The sequence below is a fragment of the Cebus imitator genome, unplaced genomic scaffold (assembly GCF_001604975.1).
Source record: "Cebus imitator isolate Cc_AM_T3 unplaced genomic scaffold, Cebus_imitator-1.0 Scaffold128, whole genome shotgun sequence".
Classification (NCBI taxonomy): Eukaryota; Metazoa; Chordata; class Mammalia; order Primates; family Cebidae; genus Cebus; species Cebus imitator.
In genome coordinates, this window is record NW_016107443.1 from 2,701,073 (window position 1) to 2,714,131 (window position 13,059).

Below are 13,059 nucleotides of genomic sequence, written 5' to 3' on the forward strand. Positions count from 1 at the left end.
AAAAAAAAAAAAAAACAAGTAAGAGGACTATAAGACCAAAAATATAAAAGTAGCTCAGTCTACATGCAATTTCACATTTCTCACAAAACCTGTAAAAGACAAATGTCAGAAGAGGATAACAAGTATAGAAAGGTTTTCCACTGGTTTTGGAGATGTACACCTCTGGCCCCATGGACAAGGTCAAATGCTTGAGAAGTTAACTCGTATGTATCTAGAATCAATATTCAATTTACATCCCATATAGCTCCTTCTTCTCCTTAGGTTCCTTATAAATCAACAAATTATCACTTGCCATTAAAGAGGACTATCCTACAGAAAGTGAGGCTAAGGTACATCTCAGGAGAGAAGGCCACAGGCTGGTCTCCCGGGTCCCAGGCCTACAGCAATACAAAGCCCAGGTTGGGCCTAGGATACCATGAGAATACGCCTTTATAATCAGCCTCCTTAAACCCAACTTCATCCATAAGCATACTAAGTGTAAATGGACTACACACTCCAATTAAAAGACAAAGACTGTCAAACAGAATTAAAATAACAACTCCTGACTATATGCTCTTTACTTATAAAAACACACAGAAGTTTTAAGTAGAAGGGTGAAAAAGATTTGACATACAGACACTAATCATGAAAGGGCTGTCAGGCCAAGCACAGTAGCTTATTTCTATAATCCCAGCACTTTGGAAGGCCAAGGCAGGAGGATCCACTGAGTTCAGGAGTTTGAGAACAGCCTGGCCAACATGGTGAAACCCTGTCTCTACTAAAAATACAAAAATTAGTTGGGTGTGGTGGTACACTCCTGTAATCTCAGCTACTCGGTAGTCTGAGGCAGGAGAATCGCTTGAACCAGGAAGGCGGAGGTTGGGGTAAGCCGAGATTACGCCACTGAACTCCAGCCTGGGCAACAAAGTGAGATTCTGTCTCAAAAAAATAAAGGGCTGTCAAAGTAGAGACAAGAAATATCACTAGAGACAAAGAAAGGCATATCATGATAAATATATATATCATAAAACCTAAAGTAACTGAAAGGAAAAATGGGCAAATCCATAATCACAGATGGAGTTGTGTTTTTTTTTTCTTTTATTTGAGACAGGGTCTCACTCCTGTTGCCTAGGCAGGAGTGTAGTGGCATGATCTCGGCTCACTGCAGGCTTGACTTCCCAAGTTCAGGTGATCCTCCCTCCTAAGTAGCTGGGACTATAGGCACATGCCCATCACACCTGCCTATTTTTTGTATTTTTAGTAAAGACAAGATTTCACTGTATTACTCAGGCTGGTCTTGAACTTCTGGGCTCAAGTGATCCTCCCACCTCTGCCTCTCTAAGTGCTGGGATTACAGGTATGAGCCACCGTGCCTGGGTGCAGATGGAGTTTTTAACAATCTTTCTCAATAACTGATAGAACGAGATGGCAGAAAACTAATAAAGACATAGAAGATTTGAACAGTAGTATCAATGAACTTGATCTAACTGACAATCCTAGGAGCATTCTATCCAATTACCACAGAATAGAACTGGATTCACCTCCTGTTCACTTACCCTAAGTCTTCATGATCCCTCAGCCCTTACCTTCTTTCTCTCTAGTCGTTCTTGCTCAATCTGCAGCATGATCTGTTCTCTTTCTAGACGCATCTGTTTAGCTACTTCTCGGGCCTTTGCCTCTGCTGCTTCTTTCTAATAGAAACAGGTAAATCAAGGCAAAGCTTTATTAAGCTAAGAAAACAGTGTGGCAATTCCCTGGCTTTGGACATGTTCCTTCATCCCATCATCTGCCCTAAAGTGGATGTTGCTCCAATATTCAATGTGGATTTATACAAACTGCTGTATGACACAGTAAACATGGTTGGACCTCATTCATATACCCCTAGCTCACCATGCAATTCCCCTGCAGACATTTCTTATACATGGAGAAGGCCTTTCTGTGTCTGCGGGCAGGCTTGGGCCATGAAGTGTGCACATGGCCAGATCAGAGAGTTAATTCCTCAACGAGTGACCTTCTCCAATGAGGGAGAGGAGGTGGTCGATCAGTAGTTCAGTTTCCTCATCTCACAGCTGGACAATTCTAAAGCATGATCCACTGTCTCTCAGAGGTTCCCAATGGGACTGTGTTCCAGTCACCCACAGTTAACAAATGCATCATTGGACTTAAATTGGCTTTTCTCCTATTCCTCTACCAGCTTCCCAGGATTCCCTTGCAAAACAACAACAAAACAAACAAACAAACAAACAAACAAAAACTGCTGGCACTCGAATTCTTATCCCAGGGTTTGCCTTTGGGAAAACCCAAATTGACAGATGGCAAACATTATCAACTTCACTGCGACTGCCCCAACTTAGAGTTAATAACCAGTCCAGACAGTTTAAGAAAAAACTTCAAGATTATGAGTCACTGAAATTTAACTAATTATACCTACTATCAAGGCCCTTAAAAAATAAGGAAAGTCCATCTGAGGACTCATACAGTACCTGCTTTTCAATCATGCCTGCCTTTCTTTTCTCTTCCTCTTGCTGTTTCTTCTTTTCCTCTTCCTGCTGTTTCTTCTTTTCCTCTTCCTGCTTTCGGGCTTCCTCTTCTAGGCGAAGCCTTTCCTCCTCTGCCTTTCTTTTCAATTCCTCTCTCTCCAGCCTTTTGAGAATACAACTGTTGTTAGACGAAGAAGACATGCTCGAAAAGCAAACTGCCAGAAAACTGCGCGCTGCAGCTGAGAATAACGCTCCACACACCTTCCAACGAGCATTCATTTAATAACATGATTCATCCTTCCTGGAAATCCACTCCGGTCCATACATTCACCAAAAATAATGACAGGCTTGACTTTAAATTCTGTAATGCAGCAATGAATGATGTGTCGATGTGTGACGCATGCTGTATTGAAAACAGATGCTCCTCCGTCAACAAACAAATGATTACGATGAGAGAGGACGCCAAGCCATCATTATTGAATTTCAATTCTTTTAAAAAGCCAAGCAGAATAAATATTTAAAACCAAAGAAAGCTAGGAAAAATGGAAGTGTCTCAATGGTCACAAATGTGCCAGTCAGCAATTCAAGAGGAGTGACTATGAACTCAAAAAGTTCACTTTGGTTTCTAATTGGTATGTGACTTATGCAGCAGCAAATGGAAGAAAATGCTCAACACAAACTTGACATTTAATAAATTAAAACATAAATTTCTATTTATTTTGGCAATCTTTAGAAATCTATTTTAGCTTTCTTTGCTATATGAAAATTAAGTGGCATTTAGACGTTTCATCCACAGACAGATGAATGGTTCATGATGTAGTGATAAGAGCTCTAAGCAGTAAGCGAAAATTCTATAAAGTCCAAGAGCTTGTTTTAACCTTTTTAATGTTCTTCCTCCTCACATGTACGTCACTTTCCTTGGGTAATCACTGGCAATGTGATGTATGGGCATGACCCAAATTGTACTCTATGCCACTACGTGACACTTGGAAAGTCACTCAATGTTCTTGATGCCCACTTAAAAAATGGAAATAGCTATACTATCGTTCTATGGCATTACTGTGAGACTGAAAATGCCTTTCACAAATGTTAAAAGGTTCTCAAATGTTAGTTCATTTTACAATTTAAAATGAATCCTCTCTCTAAGCCCCAATGTCCTTTAAAGTGCAACTATAAGTCTGCATGTCTTTTAGAAATTACCTTCATTTGGAAGCATGTGCCAATGACATACTGGGGTGCTGCCTGCTGGTGATTGCATTCTGGCCTTTTAATCCTCATTCCCTGGATCCGTTATGGACAGAGTCCAAATTGCCACCTTTTTTCAATCTTCGTCATCTTCCTTAGTTGATGGTTATCACCAAATGCTATACAGAGAAGACTGAAGCCACCTGATCTGAGCTTCTTAACCTCTCCTCTATGACATTACTGCTCAGAAATGTCCCCACTTGTTCCTCTGCTTAGATGGAAAGGATTGTAAATGCTACCACTTGTGCTGTGAATTCCACGTCCTCCATAGCTATGTGTCCCTCCCACTGGCCCCTCTTCTTTCATTCATCAGTTTCATCCTTCTGCATTCACTTTTCCATGCCCTGGAAAAATGCTCAGGTCTCGGGCATCACAAGCAACCATCCTCAGTCCTCTCTTACCTGCTTCTCATTCATGACTGCATAACAGCAGCTTATATTCTGGGCCTCTATCTGCTCACCTCTTCAGGCTGCTTGGTCTCTATACCACTTCTCAACAATTTCCCTCCAAAATCTCTGTTCATCTCCTAAATCCCAAGACCAACAGCCTTAGTCCTGACACATATTATCAGAAGATCCCACCATGTGGCTCTCCCTACAGCCCTGTGCAGCATGAGGCTGCAGGATCCTGGCTTTCTCCTGCCTCTCTTGGCTTTCCCTTACGGCTTCAGCTGCTGCCCCACATCGCATGTGCCCCTGCCTGCCCTAGCTCTCACCAAAACCACCTGCCACCTGTAGGGTTGGCAGCAAAAAGCCAGGCCTGAGCAGCCTCGAGGACTTCTGCCTGTGGTTCCTGGCCTGGACTAACTCTTGCTTGGACAAGAAGCTTTCGCCTGGCCACATGACCTTGTTCGTGGGGAGCTAACTGGAATATTCCCTTTTCTTCAATTTTTTAGAGATTGGGTCTCGCAATGTTACCCAGGCTCGTCTCAAATTCCTGGCCTCTAGTGATCCTTCCACCTCAGCCTTTCAAGTAGCTGGGACTACTTGAAAACACTGCGCTTGGCTGGAATATTCTTTTATGTGAACCCCTAGCAGCTATTTTTAGTTTCTTAACATGACCAAACGTGTTTAGGAATCCCATTAAGATCTCCTGCTTACTAGTTCCTGCCAGTGCCTTCTCCAGGGTGGACCTGGGGTCTAAGGTTTCTTGCCCCAACTCTTTTTTTTTCTCACTGTCAACTAAACCCACTTTCATTAGCAATTTTTTTTAAAAATAAATGAGAGGTTCTTATGTTGCCCAGGCTAGACTCAAACATGTAGCCTCCCCTCCTCAAGTGCCAGGACAACTGGCCTGAGCCATCGTGGCTCCCTTCTTGCCCCAACTCTTAAGAATCCCAGTTTATATCTTGGGCCATCCACAGCCCGGGGACTGGGCCCTGTTGTGTTTAGGAATGGGCCAACTTTTGTTCTTCTGTTTAGGGCCTGCTTGTCTGGACTCCTGGTTGGCCCTTCTGTTCTGGTTCCTCCATCCTTGACTTGGATGGTGTTTCCCTTACCAGTTTGTGACAATAATTGGGCTTTCCACAGTTTGACTCAAGTAACTTTATTTTTCTCTTAATTCTTTTATTTGGCAACATATCTGTGGCTTTAACTATTTTATGTTTAACTCTAAACATAAAACAGATTTGAGGATGGTCTTATTCCAAGAGGTGGCCGTTGTGTTCCAGCCCCAGGTTGTCTGGTCCTTTCCTTCCTTACTCCTCACCTCCCACGTGGCACTATGCAAAGCTTCACATTCTGGCAAGAGAGAGGAAAACTCATTTTGCATCAAGCGTATCACTCTCATTTTTACCTATGCCCCCAGGTTTCAATTCCATCTCCTATCACCTGAACGTACTACAGACACCATAAGCTTATCTAAAATCAAATGAATAATTTTTATCATTTAAAACGAATTCCTTATGTCCTCCTTTTACCTGTTATTGGGTGTACCATTCTCCTAAGGCCTTAGAATCAAACCTCAGCATCAACTTCAAATCTGCCCATTTCTTTCGCGTTGTGTAAGTCCACAGAGACTCGCTTTTCCAGGTCTGCCTTCGCCATACTACTTTAGCCCTTCTGTTCTCTTAACCTACTACTGCGATGGTTTCTTTTTACTTTTTTTAATAGAGATGGGGTTTCACCATATTGGTCAGACCGGTCTTGAACTCCTGACCTCAGGTGATCCACCCTCCTCGGCCTCCCAAAGTGCTGGGATTACTGGCTTGAGCCACGCCTGGCGTGATGGTTTCTTAGTCAGGATTCTTCCTCCTTCTCTTCCTTTCTTGTACATTTACTGAGTGCCAGGCACCAGTGATCCAAAGACTGTGTCCCAGCCTTTTAAGGTGCTAACTAGGGGGAAAGAGGCCTGTAAACAAATGAAGCTATGTAAGTCAGCTGAATAGCTGGGCTTGGTATGGGTGAAGAGTGGGGAGTGGTCAGTTCTGTCCCAGGCACAGGGCCAGAAAAGGTACAGGGAGGGAGCAAAACTTGACTTGCATTTTGAGAAAGGAAGAGGTGTCTGGCAGGAAGGAGCACAAGTCCACATGGGGGCACAGTAAAAGCACAGCTTTGGAGGTGTGGAGTTGTGTGATGAGTGAATGTCAGGGAGATTTGCACGTTGGTGTCCAGAGGAAAGCAAGGGGTAAGAGGCAGGTAGTGGCCAGTTCATGGCAGGCCTTGAAGGCCTACTGACAGGTTTGGGCGGATCCAGTGGGCAGGGGAGTCACTGGCTTGTTAAAGGACAGGAAAACAATCACATTTATTTGAGAAAGGTCAGTGTGGACCCAGCGTGGACAGGTGACAAACTCTAGGAGACCTAGAGCAGGGAGCTCAGTTGGGATGTGACAGATACAGACCAGGTCAGAAGCAATGGGGGCTGGAGCTGAGGAAGGACAGGAGAGGCTGGAAGGGAAGGGAGAGAACAGAGATGCGAATATGACAGCTGATGAAGAGTGGACCCAACAACCACTGGGACAGGGAGGAGGAAGCAAAGAGCTGAGAGTGGCACTGAGATTTCTCACTTGGGTGCCTGGGGAGACGAGAGTACAGAGTTCATGGAAGAGAAAGGAGGTTTGGGGAAAAATACTAAGTTCTGCTTTGGAAATGCTGGATTTGAGATGTATATGAGACACACTCAAATGAAAACTTATTGCAGCTGGAAATATGGTCTCTAGGTTCTAGACCAGTGCTATCCAAAAGAACCTTCTGTTGAGTAGGTAAACAATCTATAGATTTGTGCTGCCCAGTGTGCTGTGGAGCCACATCTAGTTAGATGCAGCTCTTGGGCACGGAAATGTGGTGGGTGTGGCTGGGGAACTGAATTTTATTGAATGTATATTTTGGTAGCTACGTGTGCCTAGAGACTCTGATAGTGGACAATGCAGCCCTAGACAAAGCTCGGGCCACAGGCATAGATTTAGGAGTTATCAGTACACGTGTGTTATTAGTGCCTCCCTTGCTCCAGAAAGTATGGAAGGTTTAGAAAGCAATCTGCAGTTCGCTCCAGAAACAGATGATAAAACAAGACAAAAGGAAAATGAAGGTGGGAAATGAGATGACAGTAGAGTTGGTTTAGCACAACAAAGGCTCAATAGAAAACTGTTGTATAAAATGTGGGCCCTACATCTTTTGAAGCCAGGGGAAACTGGCAGCATGGCGGGCACACTGGCAGAACAGGAGGGAGCAGTGCTGCTTGGGAGGGCTTGTTGGAAGAGAAGCTGGCTGAGGACTGAGGGCTGAGAGCCCAGGCAACATTTAAGGGGATGAGAAGCGGACAGAGGAGGCTCTGAAGAGAGGCCAGAGAAGAAGGGCAAGCTTGACAAGGTCAAAGCCAACCAAGAAACTGATTAGGAGTTAGGCAACGAGGAGGAGTGGTAGGTGTAAGGTTTGAAGACTGAATGTGAGTTGAGAAAATAAAGACAGAAAGAAAGTTCAATCAAGTCTTTCAGGACTGGGCTGTGAAGAAAATGAGTGAGACAGAGGGTACAGCTGGAAGGTAAAGAACATCACCTTCTTTACACATGGCTATAATCGTGTTAGTCACCAGGTCAGAGCTACATGGTACCTGCATGGCCTGCAATTATCAACACTTAGCATCTGAGGTCCTGTGATTCCTCTTATCTCCTTGGACCTCTCCCTTCCCACACCCTAAGGCCCACCCAACCAGCCCAAACATACCACTTGACAAAACAAACAAACCATGTCTGCACTGACCAAAAGATTGGAAACAGGAAAACAATCAAAGAAGTCCTGAATTTCAAGAAGGGACCATCCAGACCAACCCCGCTGCTCCTTTTAAAAAATAGATCAGGCCAGATACCGTGGCTCACACCTGCAATCCCAGCACTTTGGGAGGCCAAGGAGGGCGGATCACAAGGTGAGGAGTTCAAGTCCAGCCTGGCCAAATGAAACCCCTTCTCTACTAAAAATACAAAAAATTAGCCAGGCATGGTGGCACACACCTGTAATCCCAGCTACTCTGGAGGCTGAGGCAGAGAATCGCTTGAACCCAGGAGGCAGAGGTTGTGGTGAGTGGAGATCATGCCACTGCACTCCAGCCTGGGCGACAGAGCAAGACTCCATCTCAAAAAAAAAAGATCATCAAACCTGTAATCAGAGACCACAAAGACTTACCAAGGTCACTAAAAGATCAAGAATATTCTATTATTTATTATTCTAAATTCAGTGCTGGCCTTGAAGTGCTACAGCATTGCCTGCTTCCTGTCATGTTAATTCTCTAAACAGTATTGGATTGTACTCTGTGATTAGCCTAACAGCTTCCTTTATCAATTTAATGATAAAATCGACCTTGTCCTTCAACATGCTTTCCTCTCTAAATAAAAAGACCAGAAAAGGAAGGACTGTCTGTATTGTGACAATGTACCCTGATACTAACATCAAGTGTTTCTCAAATCCTGGCAAGCTACTAAAACAGAACAGGGCTGAGTCCATGTATTCTTACTGCATTCCTAGGATGATTCTGATGCTCTCCAAAGTTTAGGGACCACTGCAATGATGTCTTTTGTCTTGCTCCAGGATGGGACTCCCCATACCTCACTCACTGTTCTTGGACTATGAGGCTTCCCCTCCATACAACCCTCTGCCTAGGGGATACTCCTCAACCCTCCCCTCTCTGTCTTACTTTGGAGTGTGAGTTAGGATAATTTGATGGAGGAAAAAATTTGGGAATCAGAATCAAGACCAAAACCAGAATTTAGAACCTCTTGTCTTCCCAGGGAGAATCTCTTTTATTTTTTTCCCTTCCCTACCACGCCTGTGTTCCCAGGGAGAATCTCATTCTGTAAACAAAGCTCAAACTCCCCTGATAGCTCTAGGAGGCCTGCCTGGCCCCAAAGTCCAAGAGGAGAATGGGAAGATGCCTGTGCCATTTAGATCCAAGAGCTATGAGTTTCCACGTCCTCTGAAAAGAGCAAAGTTCCATTGTTGTTATTAATAATTACATCTAATATGAGAAGCAGTCTCCTGAACACCTTCCATGTAGTTCAGACATTCTAGGTTCCCATACTTCTGTTCAAGTTTTACCAATACCAACGCTGTAAAAAGAAGAGCAAGTTGCTCTTGCCAACACAATGTTTATATGAGATCACACTGAAATCTGAGCACTTGCATACCTATCTTGTTCTTCCTTCTCCAGTCGTTCTTGCTCCTCCTGTTCCTTCTGTAGCCGGGCCTGTCTTCTCTTTTCCGCCAAGATCTTTGCAGCCTCTCCTGCATCAGTGGTGCCTGCTGTGGGCTTCCCCAAGGCTGCACCAGAGGAGAGTCATCAAGAGGAAAAGGTCAAGGCAAACGAACATAATGATTCCACTCACACAGCAGCTGCCAGTTGAAAGTGAAAAAAATCCAATCCAGTGTGGTGATGGGAAATGCTGTCCAGACCAGCCAATCAACCACCAAGCAAGAGAAGCTGTCATAGGCTGGATATGACCTTAAATGCTTTTTACAGTGGAAGACAATTGAAAGGTGAGGAGGAAATACAGGGCCACTGGCAAGTGCCACAGCAGCCACCATCTGGGTAAACTCGCTGCATCATAGAAGCCTGAAAGACTAAAGGAAGATGATCTCTTGTGTGAGGTGCAGATGCAGGCTGAACACAGCCTGTCTTAACTCAGCATCCCTGTGAGCTTCCACAGCTATGAGTAGAGTCAGCCCCTAGGTCTCCTCCAGGGGACCTCAGAAGACTGAAGGAAAGAACTCAGGAGCAACGTGCAAACCTGAGAAAGCTGCATGAGGGAATGAAGTTGTCCCCAGGGAAAAATATCTCTCCCTCCCCCAAAACACAAGAGAATGGCATGTGGACTGGGTCTAGGGAGAACCGTCTTGGGAAAGCCAAGGCACGGTGGCAGCATCTACCTGCACCGTTTTCGGCCTTCCCTCCTGCGGCAGCAGTGTGCTTCTCACTGGCATGCTTGTCCACTAGATGCTTCTCTGGGGCTTCCTCCCCTTGCGGGCCAGCAGTCTGCTGAGTCAAGGCACCTTCCCTTTCCTTGTTGCTCTTCTCTTTATCTGCTTTCTTCTTGGGCGTCTCTTGGCTGGAAAGGGCAGGTAAGCGGTATCTCACAGGAGACCCTGAGTAGGGAGGTTTTGTTGTCTTTGGAGACTGTGGATAAGCTTTAGTAGCTGTCCTGGAAAACCAAAAATATACCAGAGGATGATTCCTAGGCCTGAACACAGAGCTCTCTGTTTCTAAGACACCTAGATCCAAGAAGCTGAACAATTTCATCCTTCCAGAGAAAGGAAAGTAGGGCTTAGCACACACTCAAAAGTCACTAAAGTGCTCTTAGTCCAACAGGAATATATGGTCTCTCTAAGATGGCCCTGGTGGAAAGGGAAACATTTTAAGGAGCACAGCTGGTGATGCCATGTCCTAATCTCACTTAGGTGTCATGACAGTGTAAAGGTGGAGTATTAGGTACTTTCCCACTCCCTTTCTTTAGGTGAACATCAGGGTTGAATCTGGTTTTAGCATATGGCAATAAACAAGCTGGCTTCTTTTAAAAAACGTGACAAAATATATATAACATCAAATTTACCATTTTAACCATTTTTCAGTGTACGGCTCCAGTGGCATTAAGTACACTGACACTGCTGTGCAACCATCACCACCATCTATGTCCATTTAACACTAACTCTCCATTCCCCCTCCCCCCAACCCCTGGCAATCACTCTTCTACTTCCTGTCTCTGCGGAATATACCTATTCCAGGTAACTCACAGAAATGGAAATGATATCCTATTTGTCCTTTTATGTCTGGCTTATTTCACTTAGGAAGTCTTCAAGGTTCCCCATTCCTTTTTAAATGCTGAGGAACAAAGCCAACAGATGGGGATGGGGGGGTGTTTTTTGGAGGGTCTCAGGTTTAAAAGAAGCTCTCTGCTCCCTACTGGGCAGATATAAAAGGTGAGGACAAGCCACTTGGTTAAAACACAGGAGCTCATCTTGTGTCTGCTGGGAAAGGGTTCATTACAGGTAAGCCAGCCAAGGCTTGGCTCCTGGTGAGTGCTGCTTGTTCAGGACACAGGTAACAGCTTAGCTGGATATGCTCAGTTTCCCCAGAGGTCTGAACAGGGATGTGGGCATTTGTACAGAGTTCCTCTAGGAAGGATATAAAGTACTGCATACAGAAATTACAAGTCATCACTTACAATGCTGTAGCAGGATGAATCATAAATTGCCAATATCTGATGTTTTTTGATCTATAAAAACAGCAATAAAAATGGCAAATCATCCTAATATTCAAAGACAATTTTTCACCAGAGGCTTAGAGTTAACTAATCAGATCCTGGTAGTAAGGGAAAATACGATCAGTTCAATATTAAACTTGGTCTTGAAGGGAAAAATAATCCTCAAGTGGCATATAGACTGGCTGAGCTGCAGGACGGTTTTCCAGCATGTTCTTATGTTAAAGGGCCAGCTCCCAGTGTCCAGGAGATCACCTTCCCCCTTTTCATCAATGTCAGGCAGAGGGTCAAATAAAGGCAGGAAACAAAGAGGTGATCACTTGATACAATGCATACATCATAAACATGGTGTGAATTTCTAAAGTCCAGTTGTTTCAGTATCAACCATTTTACTCATGTAAAAGCAGTCTACATCACATATCCACCATACAGGCTGTTCACCCCTCCCACGGCCGTCTGGCTTCTCAGCTCGACAACTCTAACCCTAAGCAGAATCCTTTCATATTGGCTCAAGTGGCTTCCCTGTGTCCTCATCCCATTAGGCCTGAAGCAACTCAGAACTCTCAAGACACCTTGTCTTTGTGGATGGTGCTTGGACTCTCTGCAGACTGTTCTCCCCTCTGGCCTTGGGCTCAGGCCCCACACTCGGGTTCTCCTAAGGGATGTGCTTAGGAGAACCCGAGTGTGGGGCCTAAGCACCCTTCAGAGTGCTTAGCAATCAGGTGTTTTTTTCCAGGTACACTACATAATGCTGGTCTTCTATTTTTTCCTGGATTCTTACCGAGTAAAAGCTATGCGGAGAATCCCACTGCCCCGCCATACACATAGGCATGCATAGCGGGCTTCCTCAACCTGGCATCACTGACATTTGGGGCTGGACAGTCCTTTGTTATGGGTTATCCTGGGCACTGTGGGATGTTTAGCAGCATCCCTGGCCTCCACTCACTAGATGCCAGCAGCAATCTGCTCCCTACCCAGGCTGTGACAAACAAAAATGCCTTCAGACATTGATAAATGTCCCCTTAGGGACAAGATCTCACTCAACTGAGAATCCCTAAGTCATGGGGTGGGGCAGGGAGTGAGGGAGAGACAGAGAGAAAGACACACACACACACACACAGACACAGATGTACACACACACACTGTCTGTATCCAGTAGGTAAGAGTGGAGCTGTTCTGCTTGGAGGGGGTAGTGTCCAATCCCCACGGTGACCTTGAGGCTCCTGAGAGCCCTAGCTCCAGAGGTAATGTGTGAGTGCCTCTATGATTCAGCACGTGAGTCCTCATGTGTTCTGACACAGTCAGGCCAGGTCCTTCCCCTGGCCATTTGGAGCTCAAACCTCCATTCACACTCTCTGCAGTTGTGTCCATGTTTACTGAGTGCTGTCTACACACCAGCCACTACGCTGCTAAATGTATACAGACACATATTTGCGTACACAAGTATATAAACGGTATGACACAGGTACTATTATCATGGCCACTTTACAGATGAGAAAACTAGGCTTAGAGAGGTGAAACGGCTTCCCACAGTGAACTAAGCCACAGAACCTTCTTTTTTTTTTCCCATTTATTTATTTTATTGCATTTTAGGTTTTGGGGTACATGTGAAGAACATGCAAAATTGTTGCATAGGAACACACGTGGCAGTGTGATTTGCTGCCTTCCTCCCCA

At 44.8% G+C, this 13,059-nt stretch overlaps 1 protein-coding gene across 1 annotated transcript in view; it reads right to left on the minus strand.

Moving 5' to 3' along the window:
• The window catches only part of MAP7D2 (MAP7 domain containing 2), a 120,457-nt gene that overhangs the window by 6,924 nt on the left and 100,474 nt on the right, over positions 1 to 13,059 (minus strand). Inside the window, 4 exon segments of the mRNA XM_017540662.2 lie at positions 1,499 to 1,670; positions 2,463 to 2,622; positions 9,319 to 9,451; positions 10,058 to 10,329. Coding sequence (XP_017396151.2) covers positions 1,499 to 1,670; positions 2,463 to 2,622; positions 9,319 to 9,451; positions 10,058 to 10,329 — 737 coding nt within the window.